Genomic DNA, 19,738 nt, shown 5'->3' on the forward strand with positions numbered 1-19,738 from the left:
GCTCCCATTTCCTGCACTGTACCTCCTTCTGCTTCCTTGGGCCCACTTTATTGGTACATCGTATCTCCAGGATCCAGAATGCCTTAGAAAATCTGAGAATGCTGATCGAGAAGCACAATGCCTACACCAACTTTGTCTTCAACTTGGAACAGCTGCTGAAAGTCTCCCGCAAGGTAAAGGGGGAGAAGATTATGAGGTATGCACAGTAGGGCAAAGCAGGAGCCCACAGGGGGCTTTGGAGGAACCAACCAGAGTGAACCTTAGTTCTTATCTCCGGAGAGTACCCCTTTCCCCAGGGGATCTCTTTAATCCCTGCTGCCTCCTCCTCTAGAGTTCAGGCTCAAAGTTCCCCATGGCACAGCTGAGACCAGGCTGATTCTTCTAAACACAGGAAACCCCAGTGTCTGCTTCTGCTGTCCTTAGTATGTACTTCGACTATGGGAAGTCCAGTATACTGTCCAAGATCTGAATAGATTCCCATCAGGGATGAGGCAGAGATTATATTCTCACGGTTGCTTCTACTCTTACCCCTTCTTCTGGATTCTCTATCCTGGCTCATTGGCACACCTCTTACGGCCATCCTCCTTTCCCACACAGCTTTGTCCCTGTACCCTCTTCCTTCCACAAAAGCACCAACTACACAAGGCTCACATGTACACTGGGGAAATGTGGATGGGTGATGGCAGCAGGGCAATTTACATTTTTAGACCAGAACCAGAAAGAGATTGGAATGGTACACTAGACCTAACTGTTCTGAACTTCTTTAGTCACCCTCCTCTACAGGGTATCTCCCAGTCACCAGCTCTTCTCCTCACCTCTCCCGGTGCCCACTTCATAGTGTTATTCAGTGCTCCATCTTTCCTTTAGAGCTCGTCCAATATCATTCTCATGTAACAGGAGAGAATTTTTCTAGTCCAAATCTAAATTCCATTTTGTTTTTAATAAGAGGAATTCTGAAATAGCTTTTCTTTTTCTTCCTGCTACACAAGGCTTTGGTGAAGGTTCAGGGATAACTTCAGAGAAGTAAACTAGTGGTCAACCCACACACAGACAAATGCTTCCCCTCTACTGGGCTCTCAGGCCATAAGCTCCCAATGCCTAGCCTGTCTCTTTTGATGGGTGCCTCAGGGCTATCACCCAGTGCTGCACAACTCTAGTAGGAGTATGTATTCCATTGTAGCTACATGCATGGTTGTCACCATGTTCTCTGTAAATGATGCTCCCTAGAGTTCTCACAGTACTGATGCCCTCCTACCATCCACCACCAAGGATCACTAGCTTAGATGAAACCTCAAGACTCATTGAGATTTAAAAAAAAAAAAGTTCACAGAGGGACAGGAATGGCCTCTCCCATGTTTTCCAAACTCCAGTTTCTTGTCTTGGGTCCTGCCATCTCCCAAGATTATTAATACCAGGAATTATTAATCTGGTTTAAAGGTGCTATTATTCTTTGGTTCCTGGGTCAGTTATAACAAAGGACAACATAAGAAGCCCAAAATCTGGATAAGAGATATTCATAGTGGAGGCGCCTGGTTGGCTCAGTCTGAAGAGCATGTGACTCTTGATCTCAGGGTTGTCAGTTCAAGCCCTGTGCTGGGTGTAGAGATTACTTAAAAATAAAGTCTTAAAAAAAGAGACAGAGAGAGAGAGAGATGTTCACAGTGTCAGAGGCATTCAGTGTCAGATCTCTTGGCCATTCATTCAACAACCATAATAGTGTGTACTTCTTTCAGAGTTCCCCACCCCAGGAAATGGCATCACCATCCACTTAGTTAAGCCAAATCCCAGGAGTCATTCTGGAGCCCTCTGTCTCTCTTCTCTCTCATATTCAGCTGGTTCATTTATTCATTACTGTACTCTACAAAAATTAATTGAACTCCACTCTTTTTGTCCACCCACTCATTAATATTTATGTCCATGTCTACATCTATGTCTACATCTAGATCTAGGTCAATGGAATCCTTGTTACAACTTTTTGAGGCGGCTGTCCTTCTTCCCATTTTACAGATGAGAAAACTAAGATCCAGAGAAGTTAGGATGAGGATTAAATAAGATCGCACATGGACAGCATTTGAAAGTCCTGGTACATAGTAAGAGCTCAATAAATGATAGCTCCTCCGAATAAGAAAGATAAGGTACCATCCTTGCCCTCCATGGTGCCTAGTTTACTGGAACATATAGACTCATCCAGGCAATTACAAGACAGTGTGTTATGACAGAGAAAGTCCATGGTGCTCTGAAGTATCAAGACTTTTCTAGAGAAAGCAAAGTGCCACAATGAGTTATTGTGTAGAACATGGCAAGCACTAAAAAACATTCCTTAAATATGGAAACGAATGAAGTGTACAACGTTGATACCTGGAGGTTAGCTAAGATCTGGGTGGGGAGGGTGTCACAGGCTGAAGTAAAAGCATGGGCAGAGGCCCAGAGGCGAGAGAATGTGTGCCACGTTGGAGGAGCTGAAAGTCAGGAATGGCTGGAGAGTGGGGTGCTGGGGGAGGAGAGATATGAGGTTGGAAAGTGGAGTCGAGGCCTCCTGGGCACGGAGGGCTCATAAACCAACTGGGAGAGTGGGGAGTGTTTGGGAACATGAGGATGATGGTCTTTGGCTGCAGCAAGGAGAGCGGAGTAGAGCAAACTGAGACAGCAGTGAGGAAGCATGGGCCCAGGCAGGGGAGCACAGAGGACAGACAGGTAGGAGCCAGACCTGAACAACCTTAAAGATGGGTGGGGGTCGGGGGAATAGGAGAGATGGAGTCAGGGGAACAATGAGGTTTTCTTCCTTAGGAAACTTGGGTGTGTTCTGCCACAGTTCTCTGAGAAACAGAACAGGTGAGGAGGCAAGTAAGATTGCAAGAGACCTGATGGGGCGTAGCCAACACATTGTTCCTTTGGGGGCATGTGGAGTCCGAGGAGCCTACAAGGCATCCAAGATGAGACTGCCACTAGGCAGATGGATATGTGGATGTGAAGCTTAGGAAAAAGTCGGGCTTGAGACAGCGATTTGAGAGTTGTTAAAATAGAAGTGGTAATCAAAGCCATGAGTTTAGGGAGGACACATAGAAGTGTAGAATGAGAAGATATGGAGGCCCTGAAACATTGCTGAGGAATATTTAAGGGATGGTAGAGGAAGAGACTGAGAAAGAGCAACCAAAGAAGCTGGAGAAAGCCAAAGGATACCATGGGGTCATGAAAGTCAAAGGAAGACAGTGCTTCAAGAGCGAGGGAACTGTCTTCTGTGACAAATGCCACTAATGGGTCAAGTAAGATGAAGAGTGTTGCATAAGCACATAGGCTTTGGAGTCAGACTGCTGGGGCCTGTGTGGCAGATCAGGAGAAGCAATCACCCACTTGGAGCTGCGTTACAAGGTGTGTGACTCACACACCAGTAAGTGACAGTTTCAGGGCACAGTCCAGGGCTCTGGGCCTATATGGAGTTCAACTTGGTCATCCTGACTATCAAGCGAGGAGTATGCTGGAGTCCCAAGCCCACCGGGCTCCCTCTGGGGTATTCCCACCTGGCCCAGGATCTGAAGCTGCAGAGCCTGGATCTCTGTTTGCAGACCGTCAGCATACATCAGCAGCAGCTAGAGAAGGGCAAGCTGCTGTTCAGGCAGCAGCTAGGAGAGTGTCAGCAGCAGGAGAACCTCATCGGGAACCTGACCAAGCAGCGGGATGCCCTGCGGGCTCAGCGCGAGGCTTTCCTGGAGCAGGTGGGCTTTCCTGCTGCCTGCCCTGCACTGGTCCTCTCTTGGGAGGGGACAGCCTTTCACAGGATGCCCAGAGGAGAGAATGGGGTGACTTGTCATGGAGTCTTCGGGGCAAGGGGCAAAGGTAATAGGATGGCTTGAGGAACTGTCCCTCATGAGAACCCCTAGGAAGAAATGATCCCTCCTGGCAGCACCTTGAAGGAAGAGGGCACTCTGGGATCTCACTTCAGGGGTGCATCTCTCCTCATTTAGATGGGCAAGGCCTTCCTGGGACCTCTGAGCCAGCTGCAGGTGGCTGACTTCGAGGAGATACGGAGCTATCGAGCGCCACCAGAATCGGTGGTCCAGGTGACTGATGCACTGTGCGACTTGTTCCACTGTGAAACAGGTTGGGCCAGTGCCAAGCAACTCTTATGCACCGAGGATTTTTATCAGGTGGGGAATGTGGAGCACAATGGAGGAGGAGAGTGGAGGCCTAAGGGGGGGCGGCTGGCAGAGTGAGGTGGTTGGGGCGAGGTCCAGAGCACCTATGTCTGCCCCTACCCCTCTTAACACACTTTCCCAGGAGCTGGTGTTCTTCCCCAAGGAGAAGATGACGGACTCAGAGATGATAAAGTTAACCCAAGCTCTGAAGGCTCCAGGTATGAGTGATGCAGCTCTGCGGGCAGTAAGCATACCCGCAGCAAACCTGGCCGCCTGGCTCTGGGCTGTTCTGCGCTATGGGCTGGCCCAGCGCCGAGGACTGCCCACGGGCCTGCTGCTGCGGCAGATCGAGGCCACGCTGGCTCGGGAGCAGACCCGCCTGGGCCGCTGCCAGTTTCAGGCCCAGGAGACCCTAGAGCACAATTTGGATCTGGCCAAGACGCTGGAAGAGGCCCGGGCTTTGAACAACCACATGATAGAGAAACTCAGTCAGGCTCAGTGTGGCCAATATCACAAGTGGCCCATCAAGGCTGCACTGCTCACACCCATGCACTCCTGGACTACAGAGCTCCAGGTAACCAGCCCCTCCCGGGACTCCCCCCAGAGTTCATTTCTGCACCACTGCCCCCAACCCCTCGGCTCCTCCCTGGGCTCTCCTTGCCATGCTTTCCTGCACCCCCTGCCTCGCTCCCTCTCTGCCTGTACCCTCCTCTGGCCCACATGCCTTCCGCTCTCCCTTCCCATGCCAGAAGTTGAAGGGGCACTGCCTGACTGTGTTCGGAGACGCCCTCCTGTGTTCAGCTGCCATCATCTACCTGGGTCCTTTCCCGCCAGTGCGGCGCCAGGAGCTACTAGACAAGTGGCTGGCTCTGTGTAGGGGCTTTCAGGAGACCCTGGGCCCAGATGATGTGGCACAAGCCCTGAAGCAGAAGCAGAAATCTGTCGTCGTGCCACCAAAGAACCCCCTGCTCTCTGTACGCTCTCCCTTCAGCCTTCTGTCCTTGCTGAGCTCTGAATCCGAACAGTTCCAGTGGGACCGAGACCTGAAGCCCCAGGTGAAGTCAGCCCGCCTGGCAGGCCTGCTTCTGCGAAGCAACACCCACTACTCCAGTTGCCGTTGGCCTCTGGTGCTTGACCCCAGCAACCAGGCCCTCATCTGGCTGAATCCACTGCCTCTGCAAGAGACTAGATGCTTGGCCCCAGGCCCCACAGAGTGCAGAGGTAAAGCCAGGGATGAGGAACATAACGCTTCTCGGGTATCTGAATTGCCAACACTCTCAGCCACATGTGGTCTTCCCTTGCATAATGAAGACACTAAATTTTTGTGGCCAGGGTATCCTAGACTTCATCAGTCCATATGATATTAATCAACTAGTCACATTTACATCTTGGGGCCAACATTGCAATGATTCTGAATCTACATGGCTGACCAGTCCATGATCTTCTACTTCCCTGGTCTGCCCAGCATTCTTAGAAACTTGGCCTACAACTCAGAGCCTTCCTTACTATCCAAGTTTATCCCATGTTCAGGAATTCTGGGGAAATATTTCTATTAGCTCTGCTTGGAGCAGAGACCCATCTGGGTGGAGTGTCAGAAGGAGGTGCTTTCCAGGGGAAGGAAGCAAGGGTGTTGTGTAGGGGAAGGAAAAAAGGGTGTTTACTTTCCAGAAGAAAGGGTTGGGAATTGCACTGGGGAGAATAATAGACATCTACAATGGACGAGGTATGTAATCAAGCGGTCTGTAACATAGGCTCTGTAATCAGACTGGGTCAAATATCTGTTCTTTACTAGCTGTGCAAATAGGGCAAGGGACTTCATCGCGCTAAGCCTAAATTTATTTGCCAATAAAATGAGCATCTTAATTATACCCATCTCATAAAATGTTGTGTTAAGTAAGAGAATTCATGTAAAAGGGGTTCACACAGTGCCTAAAAATAATAAGTTCCCAAAAATGTTAGTATCACCACTAATGTATTACAACTACCATTGTTCCACTCCATCCCTTGGCTGTCCAGCACAACCTTCCATTGTGCCCATACCCCATCACAAAAATGCCCATGACACAATTATCTCATGTGTAACTATAAGTGAATTTACCCCCCTCTAGTAAGAGACACCCTGAAGAAACCTCCAGCTGCAGCATCCAATTCTGAGTCCTCGAACTGTGAACGATGTTCACTGTTCTTGATCAGACCTAGATGTAGCTCTTTGTGATTCTATAACCTATGATAGAGTACAAGCTAAATCTCACCCTAGTAACACACCTGATAAGCAGAGTGAAGCAAAATCAAATCAAGATAACTACAGTAAACTTCCTGTTTAGAAACCGGGTAAGGGTAAGAAACACACACATGTATATTAGTCTTCATCATGTGCTGCGTGACGCCAAACAGGGATAGTAAGGCGAATGATTAGCATCACTTCACTGGCTATAGAGTGAGTTCTTGGACAGCCACTTTGGCTGTCCTGGGTTCTGATGAAAAGTATAATATTCCTTGTCCATTGTCCCCACGGCTATCTATGAAAGGAACATTGGGCAAGAGTCCCCTGTTTGTAGCTGTTCTGCCTTACATATCCACTTCGTATTAGAATGGGATGGGGGCTTAGGATTTGTCTTAAAATTAAGCAAACACTGATCACTTGTTACCAGACAGGGGACTTCCTAGGTAATTCCTTTAAATCTCTCATCTTTTCCCTGCAGATTTCATTTGTAAGGACTCTATTAGCTATTAACCAATGCCAGAAATCTTGGTATATTCTCATTCTTGAATTTAAACCCTGTTTTTTTTTTTTTTTTTGTCTTCTCTCTTAACATTGGTTCTGGGGCTCTAGCAATCCCACTCAGCCTTAATGTAATTGTCATCCATCTGAACCTTGGCCTTCACCTCAGAGCTGTAGTAATAAAATAGTCTGAGTAGTGAGGTTAGGCTAATCGGCCGTGAAATGTAGCCCCTATTACTTGGGGCTGTATCCAAATCAAAAGCGGGAGGGAGACTATTACGTTTGTCAAGCAGGGAATGCTTAAAGAGAAGTGCTTGGGATGGACCTGGAGAATTAGACTTCTCTGATTTTCTAGGCTCTTCCAATAGCGAATAATTTCCTATTCCATGCAACATTAGGTAGAAAATCATTTTTACAAATCAACAAGATGCATGAATATCTGATCATCTGTGGTCTGAAGTTGCTTGATATGAGCAGAAAGGAATTTTCTTTAAGTTTTTTTCGGGAAGTTGTTCCTCTTATCTAAGTAGAGAAGTAGCCAGCGTGCCTTCTGCTAAATCCACTGAAATTCAGGGAGCATATGGTCCAAGTCCCATGAGATAAACCAACTTCTTACCTACCACATAACCTAGGAGGGAAAACAAAAATCCTCATTGCCCCTCCCCACCACTAACCCCCTGTATCAGCTAGGAATGCTATCATGATCAGTAACAAAAGCCCAACTTATCATGGCTTAAGAAATAAGGATTTAGGGCACCTGGGTGGCTCAGTTGGTTAAGAGACTGCCTTCGGCTCGGGTCATGATCCTGGAGTCCCGGGATCAAGTCCCACATCGGGCTCCCTGCTCAGCGGGCAGTCTGCTTCTCCCTCTGACCCTCTCTCCTCTCATGCTCTCTCTCTCACTCTCTCTCTCAAATAAATAAATAAAAGGGCAAGGGACTTGCCCTTTTATTTATTTATAAAAAAAAAGAAATAAGGATTTACTGGGGCACCTGGATGGCTCAGTTGGCTAAGGGGTCGACTCTTGCTTGACTTCAGCTCAGGCTTGGATCTCAGGGTCGTGAGTTCAGGCCCTGCATGGGGTTCCATGCTGGGTGTGGAGCCTACTTAAAAAAAGAGAGAGAGAGAAAGGATAGAAAGAAGGATTTATTTATCTCACGCTATAAGAAGTACTGAGATCAGCAGGCACAGGGCTTCGGTATTGACTTCAAATACCCAGATTCTTCTATCTTTCTGCTCGATGATCCTTAGCATGTTGGCTTATCACATTATAGTGGGTTGAATCCTAACCCACAGAACCTATTCATATGAACTTATTTGGAAAAAGAGTCTTGTAGGTATAATTAAGCTAAGGACCTTCAAATGAGATCACCCTAGATTATCTGGGTTGGCCCTAAATCCAATGACAATTGTCCTTATGAGAGAAAAAAGAGAAGGCATAGGTATGCTGAGGGAAGGCTTCAGGAAGATGGAGACAGATAGTGTTGTTAGGTAGCCACAAGCCAAGGAACTCCTGGAACCAACAGAAGCTGGAGAAGGCAAGGAAGGAGTCTCTCTTAAAGCCTTCAGAGGGAGTGCAGCTTTCCCAGCACCTTGATTTTGGACTTCTGGCCTCTAGAACTACAAGGAAATAAGTTCTTGGGTTGGTTTTTTTTCCCCAGCCACCATATTTGTGGTAATTTGTTACCGTATTGGCTGCTATCCCCCCAAAGCATCATGTCAGAGTTGCTGCTTGCCATTTCTGTCCCTTTTATCAGGAAAACAAAAGATCTTCCAGAAGTCTGAATAGCCAAATGTGGTAGGCAGAGTTTTGGCCCCCATCACCTCTGTCCTCCATTGTTACTTCATATAACTCTGTTCCATGGCAGGAAAGACTCTGCAGATGTAATTAAGATTACTAACCAATTGACCTCAAGATAGAGATATCCTGGATTATCTGGGTGTGCCCAGTGTAATCACATGTGCCCTTCAAAGAAGTAAGGAGGAAAGAAAAGACAGGAAGATTTGAAACATGAGAAGGATTCAAGAAACTGTTGCTGGCTTGAAGATGGAGTGGGCTACTGGGAAAGTGTGAGGTAGAAATGAATTCTGTCAAAAACCAGTAAGCCTGAAAGAGGACCCTAGCCCCTGATGAGAACTACAGCCCCAGTTGATGCCTGATTAGCACCGTGTAACCCCGAGCGGAGCATCCAGTCATGCTGTGCGGCACTTCTAACCTTCTGAACTCAGACATAATAAATGGGTGTTGTTTTAAGCTGCTAAGTGGTAATTTGTGGTAATTTGTTAAGCAATAGGAAATGAATCCACTAAACTGTGGATTGGGCAACCTCCATTCGCCTACTTCTTAATGCTTAATACTTTTTTAAAAAAGAAAGATTTTATTTATTTATTTCTTTGAGAGAGAGCACAAGCAGGGTAAGAGGCAGAGGGAGAAGGAGAAGCAGACTCCCCACTGAGCAGGGAGCCCGATGCGGGGCTCAATCCCAGGACCCTGGGATCATGACCCGAGCTGAAGGCAGATGCTTAACCAACTGAGTCACCCAGGTGCCCCAGTGCTTAATACTTTAAAAAAATTCTTAAAATACTTAAATTTCTTAATACTTAAAAAAATATATTATTTCTCTTTTCCAGTTCCTGCAGTAGAGGTGGCAAAGGAGAAGGGGACTAGGGAGGGAGGCATCAGGGTCCACCATATACCCCAAGACTTGGCTAATTCCAGTTTATGGCCTTTCACTTACAAGTTGCTACTTCCAGGCACTGATTTCTATATTAGCAACAATTTGTTTCATTGTAATGGAAAATTAGCTTAGGCAAAAAGAGAAATACAGGGACTCTTCTAACCAGTCTGGTGAAAGGCAGAAATGGAGCTGATTTCAGGGATACCTAGAACCCCTCCCTGGAGTTTTAGAGAAATAGTAATGGCAGCTACCATTTGTGGAGTGCTTCCTGGGTCCAGCAGAGTGCTTTCTATATTATCATTTCATGTCTTCTGCACCTTGTAACCCCGGGAGGTACCCACTGATGACAACCCCATGTTGCAGATGGGTTGCAGATAAGGAAATTGAGTCGGAAGGAGCTTAAGTGACTCCTAAGGTGTCTTCCTGTGGGCCTTCCCTCATGAGATGGAGCCCTTGGGTGAACGATGCTCCCTAAGAGCCTGGCTCATCCTCTGAGAGGAGTTCCTCTGCATCTTTCTGCCACAGAGAAGGGCTTTGTGAGAAATCAAGAAGACGAAGAGGAAGACGACAGTAGTGAAGAGTGTGAGAAGGCTAAGGACAAGACAAAAGAGCAGAAGACAGAGGACAGGGAAAGTGAGGAGGAGGAGGAGGGCGGAAAGGAAGAGGAGCAAGAACACGAGGAGGAGGAGGAGGAGGAGACAGAGAGGCAGGCGTCAAGGCCAGCCTCTGAGACTGGGCCTCTGCCCCCTCCCTGCCTTCGTGTGCTCTCAGGCGCTGACCCAGAGCTGGGTCCTCGGCTCCGGGAGGCAGCTGCCAGTGGTGAGAATGGGTCACCATCCACCGTGTCCCCTTTCTGTGGCCCCACAGGCCTCTCACCCCCAGCCTGACTTCAGCTCCCATCCTTAAGCCCGGCCCTACCCGCGTGGAAGAGCCCTGAGGGCATCCTCCCATTAGCCAGTGGGGAGCTGGTCAGAGCCAGACTTTGGGGGGGCGCGTGGTGCTGGCATGGTGGGTAGGGTGCCCTTGTCGCCCCCTCATAGGCCTGCCCGTGCTACTGACCAACATGGAGCTGGGCCTAGGGTGCCAAGAACTGCAGTGGCTACTAAAGCGGGAGGAGCTGAGCCCTCCCCAGGTGCAGCCGGGCTTCTGTCTCTATCTGAGCACTAGTCTCCCCCTCAGTGCCTTGGAAAAAGGTGAGCCCCAGTGGGTAAGTTGCCACCACAGCTTTGTGGACACACTAGGCCTCCCGCTTCACTCAGTCTGGCCCTGAGCAGGCTCAGCACTGTGGTCGAGAGCCATGTGCCCGGTGTACCCCAGCCACTGGCTCTGCCAAGGGGAAAGGGTTAAGCATCTCCCATGTGACCCCAAGTGCTAGGTTATGAACTGCTGAAGGGGCTGAATGTGCTGGATCTGAGCCTGAACATGGATATCCTGGAAGACCAGATGCTGCATGAAATCTTGGGCATAGAGTGTCCCGAGCTCAAGAGCCGTTGGCAGGACCTAAAGACCAGAGCCCTGGACAGCTGTGCAGCTATGGAGGCTGCTGAGGTGCCTGGGGGTCCTGGCAGTGGGTGGGGGTGAGCTTTGGAGAGGCCCGGGTGTGGGGGCAGAGGTGGGTGTGGATGGCTGAGGACTGTATGGGAAAGAATCAGACCCACAGAACGGGTGGCTGTTTGCAGGAGCGGCTGCTGCTGATGCTGCTCCAGAACCCAAAACATCAGAAACCAGCTAAATTCCTACGGGACATGGTGAGGGCGCAGGCAGAGCTATGTCAGCTGCGTGCTCAATTCGAGGATCTAGCAGAGCTGAAACTGCAGGAGGTGGCATTGTGGGCGCCCTATCGGCGTGTGGTCTGGCACGCGATGGCCATAATAAAGGCCCTTAGCCCGCTGCAGAACCTGGTGCCCCTTTTCCGCATGAGCCCCAACGATTGGCTAGCGGCCACCAAGCGGGCTCTGAACAGCATGAAGCAGCGTGAGATTCATCAAGGGGAGGACCTGCCCAGCCATCTGCTGCATCTGAGAACACAGCTGACCCGCCAGCTACTGGGCAGCACTGTGGCTGCCCTGGGCCCGACCCAAGTACCATTGGTGGGGGCCTTGGGTGCTTTGGCGCTGCTGCGAGTGGCAAGGAAAGCACCAGAGCTGGAGAGGCTAGCCTTCGTGCCTGGCCTGGCAGCCTCCCCTAGCACGGGCTACAGCAAGCCAGGGGTGGCTCGGCCGGCCTGGCTGGGGCTGAGAGCCTGGCATGAATGTGGCCTGTTGGAGATGCTGCCCCCATTTGCGGGGCTATGTGCATCTCTGGCAGGCCACTCCAGTGTTTGGCAGGCTTACCTGTCACTGTCATCCACAGTGCTGGGTCCTGCACCTGGGCCTGGGCCTGGGCCCGATCCACTCAGCCTCTTCCAGAAGCTGATTCTGTGGCGTGTGCTGCGACCTGAGTGCCTGGCAGGTGCCCTGGCAGACTTTACCACCAGCCTCCTGGGCCGGCCCCTGGACGAAAACCTGGGTCGCTCCACCATACCCTTCGAACACAGCCAGGCTACTCAGCCTGTGCTGATCTTGTTGCCACCACCTGGTCACCCCACAGCCACCATGCATCCTCTGACTGTCATCCAGAAACTGGCTGCCAGGCATGAGCAGGTTTGAGCCTAGTCCCTTGGCCACAGAGACACCAGACCCCTGTGAGCCAAGATGGGGTGTGGTGGCCCTCTCCCAGTATTCTTATAGATCTTTCTGGATAACTCAGGGATTTCTGCGGTCATTTGTGGCATTCCTTTGGGTCCCTTGGGTCACCCCAGGATCACTTTGAGTTCTCTGCCACTTCTCTGTTGGTCTTCAGGGGCAGAAGCATCTGGAGGTGATCGCCCTAGGCTCTGAAGCCTGGGACCCAGTCTCAGCAGTGGTCAGCACACTATGCCAGGCTATGCACAGAGGGCACTGGCTGGTGTTGGAGAACTGTCATCTGATGCCTCGCTGGCCAAAGGAGCTGCTACAGCCCTTGCTGGGGCTGTTGGATGGAGCCAGGGGTGTGTCTGCTACCTAATCCAGTACTGGGCCTGAGCTTGATCCCCTCACCCCTGGATCTCACTCCTGACCCCAGAGCCTCAAGTCTGACCCCTAAACTTGTGTCTGACCCTTCACCCAGTGATTGATCTCAGCCCCATATCTGACCCCTAGTGGTCTCGGACCTGGAGTTAGAACCGCTTCTAGCCCAACCCACAAGCAGGAGTGTGACGACCGTCCACAGAGATTTCCGTCTTTGGCTTATTTTGTCTGCAGAGGCTATTGCTTCCTTACCAGGTGAGGAGTCCCCGCTATAGGCTCTCAGATTGAAGGAGGAGGGTAACTGTGCTGTTCTGACCCAGCACTCTCCTTCTGCCCCAGCTGTGCTGACTCAGTACTCCATGCCTGTTTTCTGGGACCAGTCTCTGAAGCTGGGCCACGTCTTGATGGACAGCTTGGAGCTAGCCCAGCAAGAACTCTCTGTGCAACCCCCAGCAAGGGTGCTGCCTCTGCTTCTCTTACATGGCCTCCTGCTACACCGGCAGCAATATGGAATGAAGCTGCAGGCACACAGGGGGCGCTGGTGAGGGACCCCCGTCCATCTTGCTCAGTCATTCAGCAAACACTGAGCATTTTCCATATCCCTGAGGAGTACGACTAATTCCTGCCTGGGCAGCACCAAAGTGTGAGGGCAAGGGCAAGTCAAGAAAGTCTCCTCCAAGAACTTTGAAATCTTGCTTTGAATTGAGTCTTGGAAGCAGAGGCAGATCAGGTGGAGATGGGGATTTTCTGCGCAGAGGGAACTAAGCTCAGCAGGAGGAAAAATATTTCAATGTGGCTAAGATGGACATGCTGGGGGTTGAGTGGGGAGAGGCGAGGCTTATGGTAAAGGGCCTATAAGACCATGGCAAGGGGCCTGATTTTATCCCGAGGATAGTGGGAAGCCACTGGAGAGTTTTAAGTAGAAGAAATGTGATCCTAATTATCTGCTGGAAAGATCACTCTGGCTGCAGTGTGGAGAATGGACCGGATGGGACAGGGCTGGAGGCAAGCAGAGCGGTTTTAGGAGGCTCTGGCAGTCTGAAAGGACAAGACCATGGTATGGGTGGTAGGGACTAGGGTAGTCCCAGCACGGATAGAAAGTAAATATGGAGTGAGGAAGAAAGAGGAGTCAAGGGTGGCTCCCAGATTTCTGCCTAGGACAACTGGGGGCTGGTATAGGAGGAAATGATGATTTCAGTTGAAAGCAAGTTGAATTTGAAGTGCTAGGTGGCAATGACTAGTGAACCGTCGTGAGTCTGGAGCTTGGGAGCTTGGGCTAGAAAGACCAGAGTCCTCAGCATATAGATGGTTCTGAAAGCCTACTTCCTGCTCCCCTCCCCCAGGAGTCCAGTGACCCTGATGCGGGTCCTTCAGATCCAAGAGCAGCTGTGGGCCGGCCTTAGCAATCCCAGTGCTGCCAAGCAGGAGCTTGGTCATTTGTGGCATTCCTTTGGTCCGGGTGAGGCCCTTCCTGTCCCCATGTGGTCATCAGCCCCCAGGACAGCCCTGAAAGGCGAGGGAGTGGAAGTACTGGGATGGGGGCATGATTCCCAGCTTTAGTTTTGGTTTGGGAGGTGGTGGAAACTGCAGGGGCTAGAACTGAGGGGCTCTGACCTTATTCTCAGCTTCGGTTTTCTACGGGGGTCCTGTGGGAGACAAGAAGGACAGGGAAGCCCTGATTAGCCTAACACAGGCCTGCCTGAGCCCCAACAGCCGGAGCTGCGCTCAACCACACACACCCCAGTATCTGCTGTCTACTCTGTTGCCCAGCCCAGGTAAGCTGCAGCCAGGTACCTGTGTTGGGGTGGGGCACAGTCTGTGTAATGCCCTCCTCTCAGGAATGTGAACCGCGGTACCATCAAAGGTGTAGGATGGGGCAATATTCACAGTTATGGGATGGTGACTTAAAGTGTCACCCCTCCCCTTCACCTCCAAGAGCTAGGGGAGCTGGATGCTTTGGCAGAGTGCAAGGCCCAGATGCACCTCTTGCCCACACCTCCTGAACCCCAGAGCTGCGGACTGAGCGCTGGCCCCCAGGCCTGGCTGTTACGACGCCAGAGTCGTGCTCTGTGGAGCGCGCTGCAGCGGAGTTTACCCACTTGGGTTCCGGCGAATCGAGGAGGCTCCCGACGCGCTGAAAGGCGGCTGCGGCAGCGCCTAGTGCAGGCCAAGCGGAGGCTGGAGTCGCTGCAGGCTCTGCTGGCGGAGACCGCCCGCCAGGAAGAGTCTGGCGCCGGGTGGCTGGCGCTGAGACTGAGCTCGCAGCGGCCTCTGCAGGCCTTCCTCCAGACAGAGGTGCTGGAGCTGAGCCAGCTGGCGGGCGCGCTGCTGCGGGACCTGGATTGCCTGTTGCAGCAGCTGCAGGGCGCGCCCCCGTGCGCCTCCCCGCGCTGTGCCGCGGTGGCCCACGCTCTCCGGACTGGCCGCCTACCCCCGCCTTGGCGTCTCCATGCGCCTGCCGGCCCCCAGCCACCCTGGCACTGGCTGCGACAGCTGTCGCGCCGCGGGCAGCTGTTGGTTCGCTACCTGGGCGTGGACACCAAAGTACCAGAGCGCATCTTTCACCTCTCAGCCTTTCGCCACCCACGCCGCCTGCTGCTGTCACTGCGTTGGGAGGCTACCTTTGCTACAACCGCCCTGAACCAGCGTGCGCCTAGCTCGAATTTCTCTGGTTGCCAAGGCTCCAGCTCCAGTAGGCTCCCCCATAAACATCAGGAGCTGAACAGCAACGCTTTGCACCTACAGGTATCTTCATGCCGCCCCTCAAATCCCTGATTACATCTTACAATTACCCCACCTTGCCTCTTGGTGATCATGCCTCCTCAGTAGCCCCATATGCACTGATACCCCTCCACTAGGAACCTTCAGCTTCCTAGCCTTGCCTGATCAAATTCTGGCGCCTCTAGGTGGTGAATAGTCCAAATCCTACCGTTCCAGAGATGGGGCTGCTGCTGATTGGGCTCCAGCTCCGGAATGCCGAGTGGGACCCGTTAGCAGGGGCTCTGCAGGACAGCACCTGCAGCCAGCCCAGCCCTCTGCCTCCGGTCAGCGTCAGTGCCCAGGCCCAGGGCCCCAGTGACTTGCCACCCCCAGGTGGCCTGGCTGTGTATTCCTGTCCTGTGTACCTGGAAGGGCCCTTAGGTATCACTAGGCTGCACAGCAGGCACATTCTGATGCACCTGCCCCTGCCCACGAAGCTCAGCCCCGCCACCTGTGACCAACGGAGGGTCCATGTGTGTAGCCCACCCTTGCTGTGAGCCCTCAAACAAAATAAAGTTGGGGTGATTCAGTGAAGGATTTCTGAGATTTAGCAGTGCAGGGGGTCTGCACACGGAGAATTGCCCTGCTGAGGGGAAGACCCAGTGTGCACAACTGAGAGGGGAATGTTGGTATCCTGTGGGAGATGGGCCTGGTGTTGGTCATGCGTCCCAGGGGCTTGGCAGATGGGGATGGCTAATACACAGGATCCCGCGTCCTTGCCCAGCTTTCTACTGGGGTCTGAGTACTTATGTTAAATCCACAAGAGATATATTTTTTTTTCACAAGCGATATTTTTGAAGAGATAACATTAGAACTGAAAATGATTTTTTTAAAGCTTTCGTTGTATTATCGAGAATGCCTCAATCTTTCCCTACCAGTCATCAACCTCCGCTGTGATGGATTCTCCAAGTGTCATATACATAAAAAACAAAAGCCAAATAAGATACAAGGTTTTATGTGCATTCAACAATTATTTTTTTTAAAGATTTATTTTTTGAGAGAGAGAGAGAGAGAGAGCGCATGCAGGAGAGCGCTCAGGCTAGTGGGGGGAGGGGCAGAGGGAGAAAGACTCTCAAACAGACTCCCCACTGAGCAGGGAGCCCCAGGCTGGGCTTGATCTCATGACCCTGAGATCATGACCTGAGCTGAAATCAAGAGTCAGATGCTTAACTGACTGAGCCCCTCAACAATTATTTATTGAGCATTCCTCTGAACCAGATGCTCTTCCTGGCACTGACGAGGTTGTTCCAGAGCAGGGAGACAGACAAATAAAGGTCAATGTATAGGTAAGTTAAATGTGATCTGTATGTGCTATAAAGAAAATAAAGGAGGCTGATGTGTTAGAGCACGACTAGAATGGAGCAGTTAGTATCGTTTAGGTGGTCAGGCGATGCTTCCTGAATATGAGAAAGAGAGCTATTTGAAGATGTTGGAGGAGTGTTTCTGGGTAGAGCCCTCAGTAGGCGCAAAGGTCTTGAGGCAGGACAGAACACGTAGCTGGAGTATGGTGAATGAGGGGTAGGGTGATTAAAAATGATGGAAAGATATAGACAGGGGTAGATCACATAGAGTCTTTTCATGATAATCACCTTGTATTTTATTTTTAAAAGCATAAGGAGGAATCTAGAGCAGAGTATAAGGTATGAGAGGACATGATGCAAAGATCACTCTGGCTGTTCTCTGTGGCGGATGGATGGAAGAAAATCCAGAGTAACAAGGAACATTTGTTTGGAGGCTTGAAGTAATTCTAGTGGGAGATGCTGGAGTTTGGATAAGGTCCCAATAGCAGGAATGGAGAATTGATGGATTTAGGAAATACTTCGGAGGCAAAGCCAGCAGGACTTGCTGATGGGTTGTATGTGAAGGGTGAACAAAGAGGACAAATCTAGGATGACTCCGAGATTTTAGGCTTGAGCAACTGAGTGGATCATGGTGTCATTAACTGAGATGAGAAATTTGAGGGAGGGACTTGCTGGGGGTAGGGAATCAAGAGTTCTGCCTTGATATGCTCAGTTATTATTAGGTGTTTGCATGCTATCCCAGGACAAACTTCTCTGACAAAAGTTGGGTTAGCGTGTAACTGAGCTAAAAGGCCTACATGGGCTCCTCTCCTTACCCCTAAGCACCAAAACTTACTAGGTACAACTTACTTCCCCCGCTGCATGGCTAGGTGTGAGCTATGTGGTGGGAGGTAATGCAAAGGGCAGTGTATACTGAGCGCTGACACACAACCTCTTCAGCCACCCCCCTCACCAGTGAATGCGGTGTAACCGATGTCCTTTAACAAAAGGCTGAGCAGAGGGGCAAAAAGTTCTACTTTCCTCAGAAACTCTTTCCTTTTCTTTTCCACGGTCAATCAGGGACAGGGCTGTTCCTTTAGGAGATGAGATAAGCAGATTATTAAAGAAGTCCGTTTGGATAAATGAACCATACACTCTATCCACATATACCACTGCTACCACCTATCCTCCAGGGGAAGCAGGGAGCAACAGTGCGGTACCTGTAAAACCACCGAAAACTGGTTAGGACAGAACATTTTCTACAAATCCACACCATTTTCTAGATCGAAATTCATTCTTTTTCTCTTTTATGTAGGATTTTCTTCTTTTATCTTTGTAATTTCAGCTTTATTGAGGTATTAAACTTTTAATCAATCAGAGACTATAAAATAAGTACCATATGACTACCTAGCTCAAATACAATGACTGCCATGTGAAAATATTACAGACCAATTTCACTATTGTCTATCAGATAAATTAAAATCTCATTAGGAAATAAAAGTCCCAAACAATGAAAGGAAGGAAGAAGTAAGACACATGACAAAAGGGAGCAACAGGTCCCATCCTGTCCTGATGGACAATAAAGTAGAGACAAGAGGGACAAGTATGACAAAATCAACCTCATCTGGGACTTGGGATGCAGCAGTAAACTGAGGTACTGTGGAGAAAATGCTTTTGCCCTTTTCCCTACTAAGACTTTAAAAGGAAACTGCTCTGCAGCATGGACCTACTGTGGCCCCAAGAGCATTAAGAGGGCAGACTGGCACGGCCAGGAAGAAGTGTCCCTTGACCCCTTTATGGTATGGATACTGAGCAGAGACCCTTTTGGCCTGATGGATATGAGGCAGAGAATCACTGGGGTCTGCAGTACCAAACAGGGTTGTTGAGAGGAGGCCAAATTGACAGGAAGGGCACAAGGGCCTGACAGTGGAGAGAGACAAGACCACCAATTTATTAGCTTTAGAAGCAAATGTTGGTAGAATGCCTAGGTATGGGACGGGGCCAGCCATGCCCAGAAGATTCCAGCTTTTGCACACCCAAGAACCAGTAGTGAGCCAGGCAACCCCTTCCTTCTGATATCAAAATGCCACAGAAGTCCTCCTGTCTATACCCAGATACCACTTTGGAGAGGAGCAAAGGTAGAATGCTCAGAATTTTCTGAGCATTTATTTTAAAAAGAATACATGAAACCTGAAGAGATTGAACTGAATTTATTTCTAGACTCTACTACTACCCAGTGGAGTGGAAGAGGGAGTGAGACTTGTGAGGAAAATCAGACCAGTAATTGAGAAAGGAGCTAAATTATATTTGCATATCCAAATTTGTAAGGAAATTTGTGATCCTGCTCTGTATACAGCATGTACTAATAATCCCAAGACCAAAAATCTCATTGACTTCCGCTCTGTAACTCACCTGAAACTCATTTATTTTTGTAGCTTTTCAGTCTAATTTGAAATCCTCACTCAGAAATAGGATAAACAGGGGGAGGGGGAAATGTCTGAAATAGAAAAAAAAAAGTGCCAGTTTCACCCACTAATGCCTAAGAAGCTCTGGTATCTAAAAGATACTGTTACCATTCCATTTTACATATTCAATAAATTATCCAAGGTCACAAAGTCAGAAAATGGTAGAGCCAGTTTTGGAATCCAGACATTTGTCCCCAGAATCCGTTCTCCTTATGGCTTTCTATTGTCTCTTCCCTACCAAATGTTGAGGATAGAGTGGAAAACAAGCATTCTCATGCACTGTTGGTAGGTGGTTATCCTGGTATAGTTATTCTGGGGAGCAATCTGGCAGCACTTGGTGAGATTAATTAAATATACTATGTTCTAAGGGAAACAAAGGCAAAAATAAACTATTGGGACTACATCAAAATAAAAAGCTTCTGTCGAGTGAAGGAAACAACAAAACTAAAAGACAACCTTTGGAATGGGAGAAGATATATGCAAATGACATGTGATAAAGGTTTAGCAACCAAAATATATAAAGAATTTATAAAACTCAACAGCCCCCAAAAAAATCCAATTAAAAAATGGGCAAAAGACATGAACAGACATTTCTCCAAAGAAGACCTACAGATGGCCAACAGACACATGAAAAGATGCTCATCATGACTTAT

General features: G+C 49.7%; 1 protein-coding gene across 1 annotated transcript in view; it reads left to right on the forward strand.

Annotated features, from left to right (window-relative positions):
* DNHD1 (dynein heavy chain domain 1) overlaps positions 1-15,846 on the forward strand; it is a 79,203-nt gene extending 63,357 nt beyond the window's left edge. The window contains exons 28-43 of the mRNA XM_035722995.1: positions 71-173; positions 3,564-3,713; positions 3,963-4,145; positions 4,276-4,707; positions 4,883-5,354; positions 10,059-10,352; positions 10,574-10,726; positions 10,903-11,081; positions 11,213-12,175; positions 12,375-12,561; positions 12,713-12,835; positions 12,920-13,121; positions 13,924-14,039; positions 14,206-14,355; positions 14,517-15,325; positions 15,487-15,846. Coding sequence (XP_035578888.1) covers positions 71-173; positions 3,564-3,713; positions 3,963-4,145; positions 4,276-4,707; positions 4,883-5,354; positions 10,059-10,352; positions 10,574-10,726; positions 10,903-11,081; positions 11,213-12,175; positions 12,375-12,561; positions 12,713-12,835; positions 12,920-13,121; positions 13,924-14,039; positions 14,206-14,355; positions 14,517-15,325; positions 15,487-15,837 — 4,867 coding nt within the window. The 3' untranslated portion in view covers positions 15,838-15,846. The remainder of the gene's footprint in view (positions 1-70; positions 174-3,563; positions 3,714-3,962; positions 4,146-4,275; positions 4,708-4,882; positions 5,355-10,058; positions 10,353-10,573; positions 10,727-10,902; positions 11,082-11,212; positions 12,176-12,374; positions 12,562-12,712; positions 12,836-12,919; positions 13,122-13,923; positions 14,040-14,205; positions 14,356-14,516; positions 15,326-15,486) is intronic.
* Positions 15,847-19,738: the final 3,892 nt, after the last annotated feature.

The sequence above is a fragment of the Zalophus californianus genome, chromosome 11 (genome assembly GCF_009762305.2).
Source record: "Zalophus californianus isolate mZalCal1 chromosome 11, mZalCal1.pri.v2, whole genome shotgun sequence".
Taxonomy (NCBI): domain Eukaryota; kingdom Metazoa; phylum Chordata; class Mammalia; order Carnivora; family Otariidae; genus Zalophus; species Zalophus californianus.